This window comes from Chroicocephalus ridibundus, chromosome 1 (assembly GCF_963924245.1).
Source record: "Chroicocephalus ridibundus chromosome 1, bChrRid1.1, whole genome shotgun sequence".
In the NCBI taxonomy this organism is placed as follows: Eukaryota; Metazoa; Chordata; class Aves; order Charadriiformes; family Laridae; genus Chroicocephalus; species Chroicocephalus ridibundus.
This window is the reverse complement of record NC_086284.1, coordinates 8,212,275-8,232,714: the sequence shown is the minus strand read 5'-3', so window position 1 is coordinate 8,232,714 and position 20,440 is coordinate 8,212,275. Positions and strand designations below refer to the sequence as shown.

General features: G+C 45.3%; 1 protein-coding gene across 4 annotated transcripts in view; it reads left to right on the top strand.

Annotated features, from left to right (window-relative positions):
- The window catches only part of GDPD5 (glycerophosphodiester phosphodiesterase domain containing 5), a 194,276-nt gene that overhangs the window by 49,999 nt on the left and 123,837 nt on the right, over positions 1–20,440 (top strand). For all 4 annotated transcript variants that reach the window (XM_063327275.1, XM_063327247.1, XM_063327265.1 and 1 more), the window contains exon 2: positions 18,339–18,513. In XM_063327275.1, coding sequence (XP_063183345.1) covers positions 18,397–18,513 — 117 coding nt within the window. In that variant the 5' untranslated portion in view covers positions 18,339–18,396. The remainder of the gene's footprint in view (positions 1–18,338; positions 18,514–20,440) is intronic.

The window sequence follows — 20,440 nt, the reverse complement described above, 5'->3', positions numbered from 1 at the left end:
CTTTTGGCCTGCTTTGAAATAGAAGTAGTAAATTCAGGGGTTCACCTGTAAAGGGCAGAAAGAATATGCAGAGTTTGACTCATGTCTCTCACTTGATGCCTATGGGCTTAGAAGAGCCAAGGAAGGTAACTAGTTTTACTCAATTAGCTTTAGTGGGTGCAGAGATTGGAATTACTTTTTTCATGAATTAGGCATCTTCTGTCTCATCTGCCCTTGGGACTTCTTGATAAGCTTCTTGTTGACTTGAAGATGCATGTATTTTTTTTTTTTCTCCCCAGCTTGGCTGGCTTAAGAGCTTCTGAAACTAGGTTTACATGATATCTGAGCTGTGGTTTAACCATGTTGGAAAAGGTGAGACACTATAGGTGTTGTTTCGCAGTCATTCCATTCAGTGCCTTTTCAGGAGAAACAGTCACTGATGAGAAGTGCTCTGTGGTCCAATGCCTGAAATACCTTAATTTGGGGGAGCTATGTGGTTTGTTTTACATGTCTGAAATGAGTAGTTTCAATAAGGCTGGGGCTGATAGAGACCTGGAAGATGTGCTAGTAATGCCAGAATTCAGCTCAGAGAAGGAAGCGCTTCTTTTCCCATTGTAGCCCAGAAGGACTCTTACATAACTGTTCTTAAACCAGCTTAAGAGATAGCGGAGATGGGGGAAAAAAATAAAACTCTAGTCAAACATATTGCTGATAAGCCCACAGAATCAAAAAATAGGATGATGGTACTGGGAATGAAGAAGGAGCTCTTGGAGGGAATGGCCTGCTGGAGATTAACAGAGAAATTCAAGCGACCATCAAATCAACCATGGGCCAGGGGGACTTGCTATCGCATGTCAGCTGGACTGTAATGTAGATGTGAAGACACCCATGATGGTTTATAAATTGTGTCCTAGCTGGAAAAAAAAGTCTTCTAGTTCTGGCAAGCATTGTGGATGCTCTCGTATCTCCTATGCCTTACCTAGACCATGATGCCCACATCCCATGGATGCAGGGGAAATTGGAGGTCTGAAACTCCTGCAGTGATGAAGCAGGCTGGGCGTTCGTGCCAGATTCCCTTTTTTTCAGTTGAAAATAGTTCTTAAGACACGCAGAAACAGCTAGATCACCAGGCTTGGGAACAAAGACATGAAGCAAGCTTAATTTTTTTTTTCTCCCATTTCTTTCTTTCTTTTTCTTCTTGCTGGTAGATTAACCTGCTGACTTGTTATGCCAGTGCAGATCCTTCTGCCATGTGCTTTCAATGAGTCCTTGAGAGCTAGCAGCATCCTGGCCCCTTTTACAACTGGAGTGATTGTGTCAGGCCCTATAAACACCTTGTAAGGGCTGGGAAAAGTGATTGACCTTGGGAATTTCTTACCCAGAAATACTTTGAGGGGAAGGTTTGTTGGCTTGGAGGGTGCTTGAGGGGGATTTTCTGAACTTGGTACAAACAATGGTCTCAAAAAAAATTATTGTTCTTGTTAATTTTTATTTTCTTTTATTCCCTGCCCCTTAGGTAGTTCTTTACCCTGTTAGTGATGGGTATTTTATGTTACAACCTTGTGCAAATCTGAATAAATTAATTCTTGCTAAATGCAATCTTTTTTTTTCCTGATGCGCATTTTCCCATTAATGGCTTGAAGCATGAGTGGTGAGTTGGGATTCTTCCTCCTCCTCTTCCTCACTGTGTAAACAGATGCTTCTTTCCCTGTTACTCTGTACTTGCACCATCAGGCACAGCCTCCCTGGTGTTTACACCTCTGACTTCCTAATTTCCAAATTCCATCTTCCTCTCCCCTTCTCCAGTCTGACCAGTTACCCAGCTGAGAAATGCTCTCTGCAGCCTTCCACTACAGTCTCTGGTATAGCAAAGAGATAAATACTCTCCTTCTCTTTTCTACACCCATATATACCTCTCTAGTCTGGAAGTTACCATTTTCTCAGGAAAAAAGTCTCCAGTTTTAATTTTCTTTGCTTCTTGGCCAGCTCTTTTCCTTCAGAATTAAGAGTCTTCTGGTTTATCAATTCTGGATGCTGGTGGCTTTGAACTCGGGTGTTTTCATCCAGGGAACAGCAATTTTTATGTTGCTTTGCCCTTGAGTTTCGGTAATGTGTAAGAACTATTCCAACAAAAAGAAAGGTATTGCACATGGTCTTTTTTGTTTGGTTTGGGTTTTTTGGGTTGCTTCTAGTGTTTATAAAGCCTAATCCTGAAGTTTCTTGTTGAATTCACACTTGCAGAAACGCTGTTTTGGGTACTTGTTGCTTTCTCTTAATTTGATGAATATACCAGTATTTTTTCAGGACCTTTTCAGTATGTTCAAGAGGGTGGCAGAAACCGGGTTGGCCATCCATCCATCCAAGTTATTTAATGTGAGATGTTCTCAATGTTTTACTTTTTAACCCCAAAAAAAAAGTTGACCCAAGAGTAAAGGAGGTCTAGTTTCTTTGGGACTTATTTCCAATCTTTAATCTTCCCACTTCCATCCTTTCATGTCTCCAGCTGTATGTGCTGACAAGTCTTTGACAGCAAGCTGGACTAGAACGGCACTTCTTCTGGGGGGGAGGTTCATTTGATCTTTTCCCACCTGGCAGCAACTCCTCTTGGAGAGCTTGCCAGCGTGTAACCGCTTCGTGGGCTGGAAGAGTCTGATGCTCCAGGGCACTGCTGCTTGGGGAGGGAAGGAAGGGTAGGGGAGAACAGGAAGAGAGACACTTATGAAATCACACTGTTTTCTCAGGAAAACGAGCTGAAAGTAAAGATATTTTTAGCTCTTGGCTAGTAGAAGGAAATCTGCCTGTTTTCTGCAGACAGTAGCTTTCCTCAATGTTCCTATCGAGACAGGCTCTTAATCTGAATTGACTGCAGAGGAAAACCCGAGGTGGCTTGCTAGAAGTGAAGTAGGCTGAATTGAAAGCCATTTAATCGTGGAAATGCTACGTTTGTGTGCAGCTGGCTTGCCCTTTCAAGTTACGTAGGCTAAACTTCCTGGGAACCTCTTAATAAATAAACCCTGGGGGAAGTGCGTGTGTGTGAGAATAATAATAATAAAAAAATGCTTTTCTGTGGGAGTTCTGTGCTCTGGAAAGTCCTCCTCTGCTTTCCTGGGATGTAGCTGCTTTTTGGGCTGTATTCCAGATGTGTGAGGTGCCTGACCCATCTGGGTAGGTGCTTCTGTCTTCAGAGCAAGCGTAGCTGTAGCTTTGAGGACTAGCACATGTTTCTCTTGCATCCTTGCTGCTGGCGTAAGGGTGGTTCATCAAAAGATGTGCAGGACGCCTTTTTTATTTGTGTGGGTTTTTTTTTCCCCTTTTTCTGGTGCTGAAAGGTCTGCCTTGAGGAGTGCCCTTGTCTTTGTGGTGACATCTATGTCTTTCTAGGTAGGAAAGGAAAGGTCATCTCGTTGAATGAACACATGCTCCCTCGTGGTCAGTCTTATTAGCACTGCCTGAATGTTTGCATAACTGATCTTTAGTCTGTGATGCTGAGCACTCTGCCCTGGTAGAAATCCGGGTAGTTTTTATTTTCGCTACAGCAATATCACAGAGCTACTTAAGAAAAATGAACTCTCAGCCTCTCCTTTTTCTGAGGCCTTTTCCTAGAAAGCTTAGTGTTTAACAAGGAAGGGAAGAGAAATACTGGTGCTGTTGCATCCTGGCCTCTGGGCTCCTGTGGGACTTGCTGCTCCAGATGTTTGGATGAGCTGCTCTGGGCTGGAAGCAATTCCCACCAAACTACATAGCTATGTATTAATGGACCACTTGGGGTCTTGCCTCAAACCCATGTTCTCTGTAGCATGAGGCTGAGGATCATAAGCAATGACCTCAGCGGGCATTAGTGCTTTGAAGCACGGCAGATGGAGAGCTTTGTGCCAGCATCCCAGACCCCATGGCTCATCATAACCTGGCCACAGTTTGCTCTGGATGTTTTTGACTGACATCAATAACCTGCTGGCTGTGAATGAGGCGGGGGAAGGATGTAGAAGTGGCTGTAAGGATGGGCAGCAATGCTGATCATTTCACAAGTTACAAGGTACCCCTATTCTTTATGATTTACTGGCTACCCAAATAACTCCTGTTTAGCTTTGCGTAGGGTTTCACTGGAGGTGGGGTGGAGGGAAGACCGTTGCCTTGCTGTGAAGACAATTTGCAGATGTCATTGTTTCACTCTAATTATGATTATCTTGAACATGCCAGTTTGCTCATCACCGTTGATAATGTGCTGAGTGGTGGTACCATTGGTAACCCTCTGGAAGAGTGTCAGTGATGCTGGGGAGGGCGCTGGAGTGGACTGGGTTAATGCTTGTTGTATTAAAAGTCCTCAAAAATGATTGAAAGCGCTTTGACTAATAGGTCTTGGATTTGCATCAGTAAATGAGTTTGTGAATCCCTCATGACTGGTCCTTTCCATAAGGAAAACAAGATAGTAGCTGATGTAACTGGCAGATGGAGTTCTGTTTTTTGTTTTTATTAGAACAGGACTCTCCAGGCATGGGTTGGAAACGACTCTGAGTCTCCTCTGTTAACTCTGGGAGTCACCCTGTGGCTGGAGGGGCGGTTTCCTTCCTGATTTCACCCTCGCTTCTCTTCCCTTGATGTGTCATTTCTAACATCGGAATGACCTTGACCAGCATTTTGAGATGCTCTTTGGAAAGCGAGGAGCTTTTGAGAACATCGCAACCGCTTGCCAAGTCAATTGAGAAAATTCCCTTCTGAAAGATTTATGCTTCTGCAAGCAGTAAAATCATTGTGTCCTTATTCATGTCTTCCTGAAGATCAGCTACCAGGTTTTGAAAGAATACGCACATCAGCAGTTAAGAAAATATTTACCTGGCGCTGAGTAACTGTGTGGTGGCATGGTTGTAACCTGTCTTTCGTTACTGACTCGTTTCCTTAGAGGCAATTTTCATTCGCTGTGCAGTGTCTAGGTTGAGCTTGTAAATCCTCTGGGAGGCAAACTGTCACTCCTGTCTCCTTGCATTGAACAGACTGATTTATACCGAACTGGAAAGGATTCAGTAATAACTGGAAAGAAGCTTTAGGAGCGCGAGGCAAACCTGTGCTTTATTGAGCATCTTTGAAACAGAAGAGGGATGTTAGCCCTTGCTCTGCCAGAAGCCAAAATATCGAGTGAGGGAGGGAGGGGATGGGGTGTATGAATATCTCATTTTTCTGATATTGTTTTTGTTTCCATGTTTTTTTTTTTTTTTCAAGTGAGCGGAAAGCTGTAGTGGAGGTGATGAAATGGAAACAGCCAATTGGGCGAGTCTGCCCTGACAACTCGTCAGAAGGGGATTATCGTATCACAGATGGAATAGCTGTGGGGGGCTACACGTTAAATTCAGAGTCGCTTTATGAGAAAGGCTTCCAGAACGTGCTGTAGCTTCTTGCTTGAAAAACCTGCATGTGCATTCTGGTAGTTGAAGCTCCTGTTGGGCCTAGCACTCAACATTTCATTTAATCTTGGATCCATTTGCTTACTCGGGTGGGAGGGGACCTCAGAAGGGCTCTGCTCCATCTCACCCTGCTTAAAGCAAGGTCAGTGCTGAGCTCCGGCCAGGTTACTCAGAGATGTGTCCAAACAGGGCTTGAAAACCTCCCAGGATGGACCTTGTACAACCGTTCAGAGATAACTCTAGCACTGAGAGTCTTTGAGTCAGTAGCGGTATCTTCATGTTTGAGAGAGATGGTGCACGTGTCTGCCATGAAACTTTCAAACTGCTTTCAGAGCTCACACCATATTTGGCATTCCCAAGCATGAAACAGCAGCTCCCATTGTTTCTTCATATCGCATGCATTCATGCTCTTGTTTTTGCTGAGAACTTTGGTATTTCCCACCCCATGCCTGTGTTATAAAGATCAGTCAACAGTCCTTCTACATTCATCTCCTAATCTAGGCTGACTTTGTTTGTTGAACTCTCCTGGGCTTCATCAGTTTGCTCATGGCTTTTTAGAGTGCTCTATCCAAAAGTGAATACCTAGAAGCCCTTCCCAGTGTCCAATGGTCTGTCTTGATTGCTCCAAATCAGTCTGGTTGCGATGAGAAGGAAACAAGAAGTGCTAGCGCCAGAAGCTCTCCAAAATCAGGGAGATAGAGTTGATTTCTTGTGAGTCTTTCACGTCACCGAATCCTGCTGACTGTCTTCTCTTTTGATTACTTTGGCCGCAGCACATCCAGTGTGTTTGTAGTGGGAAGGAGTTTGTTGAGCGATTAGAGTCTTATCAAATTAATTTATGCGCTCTTGGCGTAGGAAGCCAAAACAGTATCCGGCTTGTAGAACAAGGGAGCTACAGAGGAGCAGCTAACCGCTGTGGAGCAGTGAGTGTTTGCTTTGGAAATGGAAGCAGGAATGACATCTTGGAAGGTGTGGAGGGATTGGCTCTTGTGCGTGCAGCTCTTGTTGCCGATGTGATGGGTGAGGGTACTTTGGTGCTGTGACACGTGTTGGTTGCGTGCAGAATGGGAGGGAAGGAGCAGCGAGTACGTGAAAGCCAGTTTGCTCCTTCGCTAATTTAGCTTCTCTGCTGCTTAAGAACATTTCTTGAAGAATGTTTCTTGCAGCTGTGTGGAAGGAATCAATCATAGGAAATAAAGAGCTTGTAATCCATTTAACTAGGACTTTCCACCTCTCATTAAGCCAGAGACATTCATGCTTAATGCTCTGGATAGCAGTTGCACAGCAGACGTGCAGAGTATTGATTGTAAAATGAATCTTGCTGGGTTTCTTTTTTTTTTTCCCCTTACTGTTTCAATTAAAGTGTGTGCAGTGGGTGTGGAGGAATTCTGCTCATTCTCAGATGAGTGCTATTGGCATGGTTCGTGCAGTTCTCTTCTTCTCCTACTGGCTTGAACCAAATTTTCAGCAGTGCAGCAGGGGATGTGTCTTAAGGAAAGCAGATGACAAGCCCTCTACAGCAATGTGTTGGACAGGCTGCTCCTTTAGCTGCTAACACCTTCCAGAGAAGATTAAACTGGCCCTTGGAGGGCCAGCTAATGCAACACACTTGTGATTATGGCAAACTCTTCAGGGGTGTGTGTAGGAAAGGGTAATCAGGGAGGGGGGAGAAAAGCTTGTCTGTAAAGGAAACTGCTTGTCAGGGTGTGCATGCTCAAAACCAGTTCTGTTTCCACTTAATTCCTCAGCAAAAACACATGCTGAGAAATGGATAAGGCTTGGTATAAACTTTTGGTTTGCAGCTTAGTTAAGATGGCAAAACTCTTGGAGTCTGTGGAGAGAAAAAATATTATGCCATTGTTTTAATTTCTTAAATATATTTTAATTCCTTGTCTGTGCTTGAGCCCCTTCATAATTTTCTTCGACATCTAGCTGTACTTTCCTGGGTCTTCTTGTCTTCTTCCACTGATGGCTCTTCCTCTCTTCTCTCACCTTGGCTGTCTTTGTGCCCAGGTTGAACATGGGGTGTCCTATTCAAGACACAGCCTCCCTCCCCTTCCAGCTTCTCCCAGATCTATTCAGTGCTTTCACAGAATCCCAGGATGATAGGAGTTGGAAGGGACCTCTGGAGACCATCCAGTCCAACCCCCTGCCAGAGCAGGGTCACCCAGAGCAGGTGGCACAGGAACGCGTCCAGGCGGGTTTGGAATGTCTCCAGAGACGGAGACTCCACCACCTCTCTGGGCAGCCTGTGCCAGGGCTCTGCCACCCTCACAGGAAAGAAGTTCCTCCTCATGTTTAGGCGGAACTTCCTGTGTTCATGTTTTTCTCCCTTGTCCTGTCTCTGGGCACCACAGAAAAGAGCCTGGCCCCATCCTCCTGACACCCACCCTTTAAGTATTTATAAGCATTGATAAGATTCCCCCAGATTTTTCCAGACTGAAAAGACCCAAGTCCTTCAGCCTTTCTTCATAAGGGAGGTGTTCCAGTCCCCTCAGCATCTCTGTAGCCCTTTGCTGTCCCCTCTCCAGCAGTTCCCTGTCCTTCTTGAACCAGAGATCCCAGAGCTTTCCTGCCGTGTCTGTTTGGTGTTGTGGCTCAGATACCTCCTCTTCTATGTCTTCTGCCAAGATCAATGGCCACTTCTGGTGCTCTCTGGGTCCTTGTGTTGTCTCAGCCCAGCTTAACTGTTGAGCTGGTATTTTGCATTTTTTAACTGTTGAACTGCTGTGTTCTTGTACAGACCTAAATATTTCTGGCATGTTGTCCCAAGGTGACTCCACCAGGCACAGTGCCAAGGCAGTGCTTACTGCTGCTCCAAAGAGATGTGCTGTGTTGACTTTTAGTGTGATCTGCACATCTGCCTCCCTGGTAGAGCTGATGGCCTGAAACCAGACGTGTACCGGAGTTACTGTGCCTACATGTGTCTGGGGAAGTCAGGGGGTGCATTTGTGTGCATTTAGGACTGTGCCTAGCAAAAGTCCTCTGCATCCAACCTCCTTCTTTGGTTGGTGCTGGCTGTAACCTGGAGGTTCCTCCCTGCGGTCTCTCCACTGTTTACCGGCAGTGGGATTAATGGTTGGCTGTTGTAATGTGGAAACTCCCAACTGCCTCCTGGATGCTGCCCTCCCTCTTCTCAAACACCACCATCCCCACTGGCTGGAGTACTGCTTGAATGCAGGAAAACTGTAGCAAAGTGACTGGTATATCTTCTGGTTTATCTGGCTAAGGGTTTTGGAGCCCTCATAATGAGCAGCACTAGGATGTCCTCACCACTCTTATGATTTAACCAATCAGCACCTCCTGGTGCCCGGCTGAACTTTTCAATGTGTCAAGCCCATCTTTCTGAGGGACAAAAAAAAAGCACACTGTGATCTCTTTTTATTTGGTCTTCCTGGATGCCACCAAGAAGCTCCTTCAAGGCGATACTGGCAATGCCCTTGTGGAAAGTCTAGTTGGCTTGTTCTTGGACAGTGAAACAAACTTGGTGTCTGCTAAAGTCCACTGATTTCCTGACAGCTTCTAGCTTGGTAGTTAGAAGAGTGTTGGCTCAGTAGGGTTGGGGTATATTCTCTCACAGCGTAAAGGTTGTGCAGTGATTGGGCTGCACATAAAATTGCTTGCATTTCTACTTGTGGTCAGTGACCCTGATGCAGGACTGAGACTCCTGGATTTTCTGAGCCAGAAAGCATTGTGTATAGGGCTAATTAACTCCTTGGCATGGGAATTCAGGGTGTTGCTGTTACTGCCTTTATCAATCTTTCTACTCCCTTTCAGCTTTGCTTACAACTGAATTCATCATTATTCCATTGCTGTAACATAAATGTTTCTGTGCCTGCTGAACACTAACTTATCTTGCCTGACATTTGCTGGCCTCTCTTGTCAAGCACAGAAGATGCCCTCCTGTGGGCACCCCAACTTGGGCCTCCCTTATGACATAGACTCAGAGAGAGGGAAGCAGACTCTTGACAGATCCATCAGGTACCCTGAGGTGGCATCAGCTCTATCCATGTCACCTAATGCATTTTTCTAGCTTGTTTGGGTACTTTCAACACGTCCCCAGCCATCTCTCTCTGGAGTGGCTAACAGCTGACTTTCTCTGCCAGGAAGAATGGGGTTTTACACCTCTTGGGCTGCTTAAAACTTCTCTTTGCTATTTCTAAAAACCAAAAACCTCATTAGACTTGCAGATGTGAAAAATTCATGAGTTGCTGCCCTCTTTCCACCAGCGCCCAGAAGAACAAACTCTTCTCATACTTGGGTTGCCAGGAAGTCTTTGGCAAGGGGGACCAAAAGTATCCCATGTTTTCTCGTAATGAAAAGTCTTCATGTCCCACCTATATTTTGCCTGTTCCTTCTAGCAACTTCAGAACCTGTTTGTGGTTCCACCTGATTTTTTAGATTTATTTATTTTTAAGCATAGCAGAGATGTGGGACATAAGGCTCACAGGGCTTCTTAAAAATGAGTAGCATGGAGGAGATATTAGCCAAACAGGCAAAAGGGAAAAAGGGAAGCTGTGTTTTGAGGTCTCTCTTGGTAAGCCATAGAGGTTTATTACACAGGAACTACCTCCTTGGCAGGAAAAGCCTTTCGCAGGGTTCATGTTTCGGCCACTCAGATCTCACCATGAAGCAGAGGCTTGAAAAGATGGTCTCTGCTGCATCAGCCTGCTCTCAGAGCTGTTGTGCTTTAGAAAATCAACCAATAAACATCAAAGTAAGCGACATGTACTCTTTGGACTTCTATAATTAGGGAAGCCTTGGAGATGTTGGACGTCTTATTTATCACCTGTTCATACCTGAAGTGACTTTAGTCTCCTTTGTGCAGAAATCTTTGGTCTGCATTATGTCTTTTTTCTCCGATTCTGGAGATGTGTCTAGGCAACACAGCATCCCAGGTGAATGTGTCAAGTGTCCTCACCATTCTTCTGCTGATATCCAACTTTTTGTTGGCTTTCCAAATTTGTGTGCGTGAAGGAGAACTCGTGAGCTTGTTGGACTGGTTTCCAGTGAAAAGTCACTTAGAAACCACGTGGGCACAGCTCATGGGGCTCCTTGCACGTCAACTCTTATCTGTTATCAGCTTGGTCTCCATTCCTGCATATCTGTCTAAGAGGAATCTGAACTGATCGTGATCTGGATTGTTTGTGCCTGGTCCATCCCTAGTGGTCTTTGCCAAGGCAAAGAAAGTAGCTTCATCTTTGTCTTGGACATCATAGTTGGCACCTGGGGTTATTGCAGAACCTTATTCCTGCTGTCTTTAGAGGATATACAGATGCAAACTGCTATTTAGGTGGAAATCAAACTAAACAAGGAATTCTCTTATTAAGACCAAGTTTGCTACATGCTGTGATCCATCTCCTCGAGGACATGCTGGTAGGGACAGACTCTGCCGTGATGTGCTGGTGCAGGTACGACTTGAAGTCAGGCAATGTGTGACCACCACTGCTATCACAGACAAAAATGCAGCACAGTCCTACTAATATTGAAAAGGTCTGTGTAACTGGCATTGGTTGTTTCTCAGCCCGGGGGAAGGAGAGAACCTGTTTCTCCTCAACGGCTTTGCAGCAGATATTGGGTCTTCAGAGCTGTGCTGAGGCTTCAACTTGCAAGGCTTTATTGCAAAGGCTTCTGCAGAAAGCAGAGATTGCATTTGGTTATTGCTCTGCAAGAAGTTTGTACAGGTTTTTCCGGTGTCCTGTTCCGCTTCTTCAAACCTCTTTAAAATGCTAGGCACCCAGTGTGCCCTTAGTTTGTGGAAAACGTTAAGAAGCTAGAGTGCAGAGGGCGTTAGTACGTTCAGTGCTTATTTATTTAGGGAGATTAAAGTCTAAGTTTTTCTTTTGTAATCCCTTTGAAGTGTTTATCTTTTGAAGTCTGAATTCTCATTAACTGGAAGCGTACAACCCCCAAACTACATGCTGCCCTAGTTTCAAAGCGTTAATTTAAAAAAATAAAAAAAATATTTAAGAACAATAAACAACAGGTCAGACCAATAGGGGCTACACGTCAGCCAGATCCTGGCTATTTGGGTCATCACTTGCCACTTTGTGAATCAAAGTGGCTCTGTAGGCTATCGCCCTGGGTTAGGATGTAGTCACAGGGTTTTGGCATCACTGGGCATCAGGGAGACAGTGATGTTCCCCTTCAGCAGTGTAAGAGTTCTCTGATAGATCAAGACATGGCCTGTAGACCTCTCTTTCATTATTTTTATTTGTTTTTGTTTCTCCCCCCGCCTCTGCTATTTTCTGTCATTGGGGCAGCAGCATGTAGCTTTTAGGGCAAAGGTGTTTTGCCAGTGTGTGCTTTCCTGCCACAATTGCAGAAACGCACGTGCACGTGGCAAGGAACACTTTGCTTCAGATTATCTTTTTGTTGTTGTTTGCCAGGGAAACATTTTAGATGGCAACTAGCATTTTAACATATCTGCTGCTTTTATTTGTGCAGGGACTCTTCAGCATTATCTATGTAAAACAACACTTGTAGCCTTGGAAAAGTGGGTGGGAGACCTCTAACCCAACCCACGAGCAATGTGTTTGTTGGAAAGAATAACCCCACTGGGTCATCAGGAGGTTTTCAGCAATCAGGAGGGTTGTCACAGCCGTTATTTGGGCACCTTCCACCGCTGAAATGCATCATCTCAGCAGTTGAGGCTGTTTATGGCTTTGGGGTGTTCTCTTACTATTCCTGCCTTGAAATTAAATCTTGATCTTGCAAGTTGAGATGTTCTGGGTCTGGGCCAACAAAATGTGGAAAGTGCTGCTCAGTATGTGTGTACATATAGATTTCCTCCTGTGGGAACGGCTGTAGCAAACATCCCTCTAAGAGTTGTTCTGTTATTAAACAGATGGCGATATTGTCCCTCTTCCACTTCCAAGTCGAGGAAAGTGAAATTGCATTACTTTGGTTTGGATGAGTTCAGTATATTAAACGAAAGATTGCTATGAAAACCATGAAGAGTCTGTGAAAGTCACAAGAATTTAGATCAGTTCCTTCTACTGCTTCAAATTGTTTCAGTCCTGGCTGGGCAATAGAAGGGATTTCTTTTTTGCGCTTAGAGCTGGAGGGTTTACTCTGGAAGAGCTTAACTTCTATTGTTTAGAAAGCATTTAAGGAAAATCAGGATTTTCCAGTATAATTAAGGAAACAATTGATGAGAAAGCTTACAAGAATATCAATAGGGATAACTGGTTATCAGTGATGTTCTCACCAAATCGGTATAGGTAATTATTTGCTTAACAAGGTTTAAAGTGTAACTAGCTTGATAGCAATTTTAATAAGAGATGGAGATGTTGAAATTATACAGAGATTCTTGATAAACAGTGATCCCATGAGTCACCAGTGAGAGGAAAAACACTTCTTTTAATGTGGAAATTGGTAGAATCTGTCAAAGCTCTCTTAAAATGGGTTAGCTAAAAAAAAAAAAAATAATCTCAAACAGCATTGGAGACTGTATTTTCTGCATTTATTTGATTTATTTGCATTGCAAGTAGGGCGAGTTTCCTTGGGCCTGATTTTTGGGAGATTGCGCCTTGTGTGCTTGGGCCTTTTGAGTGTCCCATTGCTGTGATGGCCTTTTGGCCTCTCCAGATAGGGAGGGAGCACATGGAGGTATGGCTGTGACGGCAATTGCATTTCTCTACTGTCCCCCTATGCTCTCCAAACAAATTTGCCTCTCTGAAACCATGGGAGCCTCCTCATGGAAAGCCTGCACTTCCCGTTTGCTGGGTCTTTCCAGCAGTATCTTGATGGATGGAGATGTAGAAGACCATGGGTCTCCTCTTCCCCAAGTGCTTGGGTTTGCGCACTCCAGCATCTCTGTAGACTTCAGGAGTCGTAAGCATGCATTAAAGCATCCTTGGCTACGCTTTGGTTCTTTCTTGGATGTGCTGATCCAATTTAGGAGCCCTTGGAAGGCTCAAGCAAGGAGTCGTGTACTTATTGTACTGAACCAGCCTAGCCCTTTGGAAGAAGGCTGGAGGCAGCAGGTCAAAGTAAGACAGGCAGAACCCATAGCTGTTACCTCTCCCTCCCAAACCACCCTGACTAAACCACTCGGGTATTTGGAATAGTGGTGTCGGTAGTGTTGCTGGATGTGCGGTAAGCCGCTTGTCTCTGGGTTATTAAAAGCTTTGTCCCAAGATGCTGAATGAGATCAGTGTGACCTGTGTGAAACTGGGTCAACAGGAAAAAAAAAAAAATCTCAAGGGGGGATTAGAGGGGAGGGGAGGGACTGTACCAAGCCGGGTGAAAGGGGTAGGTGCTGCTAAACCTGCTATTCCGTGTCTTCATTCACATTATTTACTCAGAACTTGTGCTGTTGCTCTTCCCTTTGCTAAAATGATAGCTTTAGAGGTGGTGTAACAATTGGTCCTGATCGCTCTGTTCCCTCTCCACTCCAGGTATTGCTCTAAGGCAACAGGGATGGAGGAGTTAACTCAGAGACAAAAAGCCAAATTTTTAGGCCAAATCTCCCTAGAGAGCTTCCCTTTTAAACTTTCAATTTGAATTCTCTCTTGCCTTTTTTTTTTTTCTCCAAAGCTGTTTGGAAAGGAATAATGTGTCACAGGCTGTAACGGATACCTGCAGTCCAGTATCTCAGGAATGCAACGTGTGCTAATTAGGCATCCTGGAGCCTTCAGAAAATGCTCCTGCTGTATTTGCAGATGGAGTCTACCCTGCTCCCGCTTTTTGGGCAAGCTGGCTGGCAAACTCTGTTCTGCTTAAAGAAGTTTGTAGCCACTGGCAGATGATGGATCTTTAAAGTCAAGGCTGATAGATTGTGTGGGTTTGTGTTTTCTGTTTTATTTCCTCCTCCCTTCTGGTGCGTGTTGCTGAATTTGAATAATTAATGTATGTTGTCTTGTTTCCTGTTTTCACTTCTGTATGTAATGCTAACCAGCAGAGGTTTGAATCATTCATAGCCTGCTTTCTCCACCGCAAAGCTGTAAATGTCATGGGAACAGTGATTGTAAGGTATGGACTTTCTGCTTCTCTCCATTAAATCCATTTCTGGAAGCAGGAGTAGTAAGTATTTAGTCCGTGATCTTGGCCAAGCAAGGATCTCTGGACAGATGGTATCAGTGGGGTTTCTCTCGAGCAGCATCTTGCTGTGCTTCAGTCTCCTCCTGCGTCTCCTGTTACTGCTCAGGTGTCTGTGTGCGTGGTGGGGAGGATGGGTGCTGTGTTTTGTGTTTGCATTTCTGCTGTGGGCTTCTATGCATCTGCCCATGACGTTCATGGAGAAGAGGGAATGATTTTTTGGCTTGTAGGTTGTGCCTCATGCAATCCAACTGCATTTAGGAATGGCTTTTTAAAAAAACGCGTGTTGGATTTCTTCTCTTTGTGCTTTTCCTGGCTGCTTTTAATGGAGAGCAGACTGAATCTGTGGGCTCCTATAGCATTTGCCTGTTCTGGGGTTCAGCGAGGAACCACGGTGGGAGCTTCGCTTGGTGGCTTATGGAGCCTTTTCACCAGTATTTTTCCCTTGCTTGTAATTTTTATCCTCTTGGTTGCTTTTAGTGGCTTCTGCTGCTCTTAAAACCTTCCAACAGTGCCTGCTGGTGATGGTGTTGGTGGGAAGGTGTGCTTCTGGGTTGCCCTTTTGTGCTGAAAACACCTGTGTCCCTCCTGGGCTCTGCCAGGAGATTGGGAGATGCTGGATTACATGCTGGTGCGGGAGGTTGGTAGATGCTCTTCAGAACTGGAAGATAAACTCAAAGCTTTTGCACCTACCCTGGCTGTTGGGGTTCCTGGTAGGATTTTTCTTCAGGGAGAAGGGTTGATTGCTGGTTCCTCTCCATCTCTGCAGTGCACTCATACCTTATTTAAGCAATCCTGTTTGAAAAGGCTTTGCTGCCTCTGGTATTGCTGGTTGTGCAGCAAAGTTCATGCCTTTAACTGATAGCTTTGAATACGCAGTCACGAGAGGGATGTTTTGATCTTGAACAGGTTGAATCAGGGATCCTGGTGATAGTCCTGAGATGAAACTCTTCATGTATGGGCTAATTTGTGGTGGTTGCCCAAACTCACCCTATTCCCTTCCCAGCCTTATCGGTTGCCTCCTGTGAGTTGTGCTGGGAAGTTTCAGGGACTTATAAATAAGCTTCAACTTGTATTAACAGAATGATGGATCCATAGAACAAGTTACATTATTTCCAAAGGGCAGCTCCCAGGCTCCTGCCACTTCTGATGAATTGGATTTCCATTTGAAAAGTCAGGGGTTGGCAGCTGTGACACTCCGTATGCGTGTGGCAGGGGTACAGCACCGCGTCTCCGGGTGTCTGGACTGGAGAACATCTAGGGGCTTCCCAGAAGAGTGGAGTGATGAAATACTCGAGTGTAGCGCTTGTGTTGGAGTTTGCAATGCAACTCTTGTAAGCTAGCAAAAAAAAAAAAAATGTGGTCAAAGCTTTGAGAGAGAGAGATGGTCTGTCTGCCTGCTTGCTTTGCATAACTAAAGTGGGAAGAGGTGGAAATCGGTGGAGATGCTGTCCTTTGGAGATTAATTCTTGAAGGATTTCTTGTTATGTAGCCGGCTAGGTTTTCAGGATGGTAATATGGAGTTGTTAATAGGCTGTGCGTAACTCTTATGCCCACAGCATCTCGTACATCACTCGTTGCTTAAGATCTTCAGGGCAAAGAACTATGGCTTTGTCCAAGACCCTTAAATAGCATCTAACTTTGCGTGTCCTCAGCGTTTCTGTCCTATTCTAACTGACAGTTGTTTCTGCCCACAGTGTGCTGCTGGCTCACGGGGAGGGCAGACCGGGAAACTCATTTTGTAGGGATGCTTTTGAAGCAGGCAAAAGCTGAAGATAGGAGGCAACTTGTGCTGTGACTAATAATGCTGAGCTTTATAAATAGCAGGAGAAGAGATGAAACGCAGGCAGGGAGGTGACCTCGAGCACGAGGCCATGGAAGGTGGTACAGCAGCGCTTGGGGGCAGATGAGCCGGGAGAGCGCAGGGTGACGTGACCAGCTCTCGTTTCAGACTGGATGTGTTTGTGCCTCTGTCCTGCATGTCCTCCCGGAGGGGATGGACAAAACCATGTGGGGATACGGGCCAGCTATGAACTGATAAGCAAGTTTTGCACATCTCACATCCTCTGCCTGGGTCAATGCCTCGCGCGACGCCCAGAGCGCTAGAGAGGTTTGCTGAAAGGACAAAGCTCTGTTTTGGGTGTCTGTATAAGAGGAAGGCAGAGGACCTATGGGTTGTGGGCTCTGAAGGCAGCGTGGTGACAGTCAGGTGGGCTTTGAAACCACAGCAAACAACTGGCAGGATCTGTCTGCCTCCGGGATGCTGAGTCCTGATTAGAGAAAGTCTGATCAGGGCTGTCCTAGGCTGTCAGTGTGAAGCACAGAGTGTAAATGGACACAGAGAAGGACAGAAGCTGGAAGGGTTGAGCTGTCTGCGTCCTCGTTGACATTTCTAGGTGGTGCCACAGTGTTTGCAATGCCTGCAGCATCCCCTTATGCATCGGCTGTAACGAAAAAACAGTCAACCCCATTCTTGGAGGCTTCCTTACATGGGACGTGGCAATGAAAGGCTCTTAGGTGGCTAGGTTATTTCCTTAAGCCCTGTCACGCTTTGCTGATGCCGGTGAGGATGTTGCTACTCATAACTGTTACAACTTCTTGCAAGACCTGAGTGCTGGGGATCCTGTGTATAAGGAAATGAAATTTCCCCTAGAGAGGGTGCAATTTCCTTACTGCCCACGTACCACGCACGCAACTGTGCACACCCTGGAAAGGTAACCAAGCACTCTGCAAGTTCAGCTGCTGCTGAGCATCACTCATCGTGCACTGACTATCCCCGCAACAGCCATGTGTGGGGCTGTGGGTGTAGACTTGTACACCGGGAACCTGTGGAAAACCCCCTGGTGGGAGTTTAGTACAGCTGAGAGTAGCGTGACGCCACCAGGCTGGCAAACACTTGCTTTGAGGTTCCCATCCCCAAGCGCTGACTCTAAGAATTAGTAAGAGCGTGCAATTACTCGTCTGTTCTTGCTATGAATCTCACCAGAGACAAAAGTGAGCATCTAAATATACATAGCTTAAAAAAAACCCAGCCCTATGACGCACAAAGCGTGTAATTGATGGAGCAGAGTACCTTCCTTTGAAAAGATGATGTTTCCATACATGGCAAATAGAGCAGTTGTATCGATCAAGACCAGGTTGGACAGGGGTCTGAGAGACCTGATCTAGTTGAAGATGTCCCTGCTCGTGGCAGGGGAGGTTGGACTAGATGGTCTTTAGTGGTCCCTTCCATCCCAAACCATTCTTTGATTGCATGATTCTATTCTATGATTGGAGTCAGTCTGGTCCTTTGGGAGTGAATGATATTAGGTGGAGGGGGGGACCTTTCTCCTCGGTGAAGGCTGCAGCCAGCTCTGCATCCCTGTGAGCACTTGTTTGAGATGCATAGAAAGGGAGAGGGTAATATCTGCGTCTTCCAGCATGCGCAGAAGTGTTAGCTCCTCGTCTGGGGCTGGTTTGCTGGCTCCATAGGATGCTCAAGATAAACTGATTTAGCTTGGCTGGGTTTCAACTTTGCAGAGGTCTCTGAATCAATTTTAAGGTTGTGCTTGCAGAAGCAATGGTTCTTTACATTTCAATCGTTCATAAAAATCTAATCATCTGGGCTCCAAATAATCTGCTACTGCTCTTGCCCTTGTGTGGCTTTTCCTCCTGATAACTCCTATGAACACATTTGCTTTTAGTGGTGTGGGAGAAACTGCACAAGGAAATAAAACTTGCAAACTAATTAAACTTCTCGGTCTCGTTGAGTAACAAGCCGGAGATGTTGGCAGGGCTGGGAATAGATCTGATTATCATTCCTCCCCTCAATAGCCAGAGGACATGGTTAATTATTAAATTGCTTGTTAATGTATTGAAATATTGCTTGGCATTTTTAATTTTTTTTCCCTCCCCCCTCTTTCTTTTCTTCTCTTGCTGAAGGGTTCTCCCAGGACCTGATGGATTTCTGATACCTCGCTCCTGAGGGGCTGGAAGGAGCATGGTTAAACACCAACCGCTGCAGTACTACGAGCCACAGCTATGTTTGTCCTGTCTGACGGGGATCTACGGCTGCCGCTGGAAACGGTACCAGCGGTCACATGATGACACCACCAAGGTGGGTAGTTGACCGCATCACTTCTTCCTGATGACGTTTGGCTTGCAGATGAGTGTGAGTCTTGGTTGAAAGTGCTGGATATTTGATTATTTTTTTTGTTGTTGTTGTTGGCTTGGGTAGACCATGGAAACCACTGGTCCCATGGCTTGGAGGTCTGTGAGAAGTTCTCACCATGTGGTTGATGCAGCAGATGGGCATGGTTAGCTGGTCATGGTGCTCCAAAGGGATTGAGTGGTATGGATTTGGCCAAATCTGCCCGTATTTTCCTTTTGATACTGGGGGGACTTCTGTTTTGCTCCTTGCTTTGTGTCATATTGGTGGGCTTGTGTTTCTTTGGCTGAAATACAGTAGGAACTGTATTTCTGTGTAGTCTCTAGCTTCTGTGCATGTAAAAATAAGTTCATAGGTGGGGAAAGGCAGCAGGAGGTGAGAACTAGCTGGGGATAAATGGAGGAGCTGTTAGAGGTGACTTTTCCTTTCCCTGGATAAATGCAGTTTTTAAGAGCTCTGGCAGAGGGAATCCAGGCAGTGGGTCTGGACTCGTGCCTTCCCTGTTGTTTGGGGCGGTGAGATGGGGTCTCGGGAGACCCGATGTGTTTATAGCAAGAAATGTGAAAACACTGCTGTCAAAGCTCTGCCCTATTGCATCTTCTGGGTAATGGTTGTTGTGTATTACAGTTCTTCTGTGCTTTCAAGCTGTCTGGGTTTTTTTCTAGTGTGCTTACTACTTAAAGAAATAAAAAAACCCCACACAACTTAAATCTCACTTCTCCTGGCAATGATCCCGGGAGATGCTTTCACTGATTTTTTTTTTTTTTGAGGGCTTAGTTTTGCTCCGGTGACTGTTAGCAGCTCTGTTTTGTTTTTTAAGTCTATAACCAGGGATGTTCCTGGCTGCGGAGTGCTTCTCCTCTGGAAAAGAGGCTGTTAAGGAGAAAACACTTCTGGGTGGCAGATCCTGTGCCAAAACCGCTCCTGGTTCTGAATTGCATCGATTGTTGGTGGTGCAGCTTGGCCGGCAGCTCCCACGGGAATTGAAAAGTCATGGCTTGCGTTTGTGCAGCGTAAAACAAATTTCCTTTTGCAAAGTAGAAATGTTGGTGCTGTTTTTCCTCCTCATTCAGTCTGGCCAGCTTAGTCGGAGTGACCGCTTCTGAGCCAGCAGAAGTTTCCTTTGAGCGAATACCCGGGCACATCCGTAGTGGAGGGTGTACTTGGGTTTTTAAGACTTTGTCAGGAAAACAGTGGGACGTAATGTCTTGGCACGTGTGCATGTACTAACTTCAATATTCAAAATGCCTTATTCCATATGCCATGTGAACCAGAACATTTTGCTGCTTAGCTAAGAATCCATAGAAAAACTGCCATTGACTTAATTTTTTTCAGTGAAATCTGGCCGTGCTTGCACTGATTTATTTTACCAAAAAACATCAGTGGCAGCCTTCCAATTCTACTTGGAATTTCAGTTGTTTTTCTTGTTCTAGAAAGGAATTTGTTGTGTTTAAAGTACCTGAGCTAGGCTTAAAAATATGTCCTGTCTCTGAGTCATTCTTATTAAGGTCTGTATGAGGCCTCAACTTGCATTTTGTTGAATAGAGAAATGGTGATAATGTCGCTGTTGCGGGAGAAAAAGGAGAAAGTCTAAAATTAGCTACAGGCTATGCAAAACCAAGGTATGAAGAATCTGTTCCCATCTTGCTGTCAAAGTGCCTTGCAGGTGTTACTGCTGGAATGAGCGATTGTAGCACTGTACTTGGAGGGGAAAATGCAAATGAAGGCTAATTGTCCTCTGTTGGACAGGTCTATTTGCATGTGCTTGAATGCTGCAGAGAATGGGTGGGAACTCAAGGATATGTGTAAGAGATGAGTGAGAAACCTCTTTAGTTGCCAAATAGTCCTTGGCTGCTTGAGCAAGCAGGTAACTTCC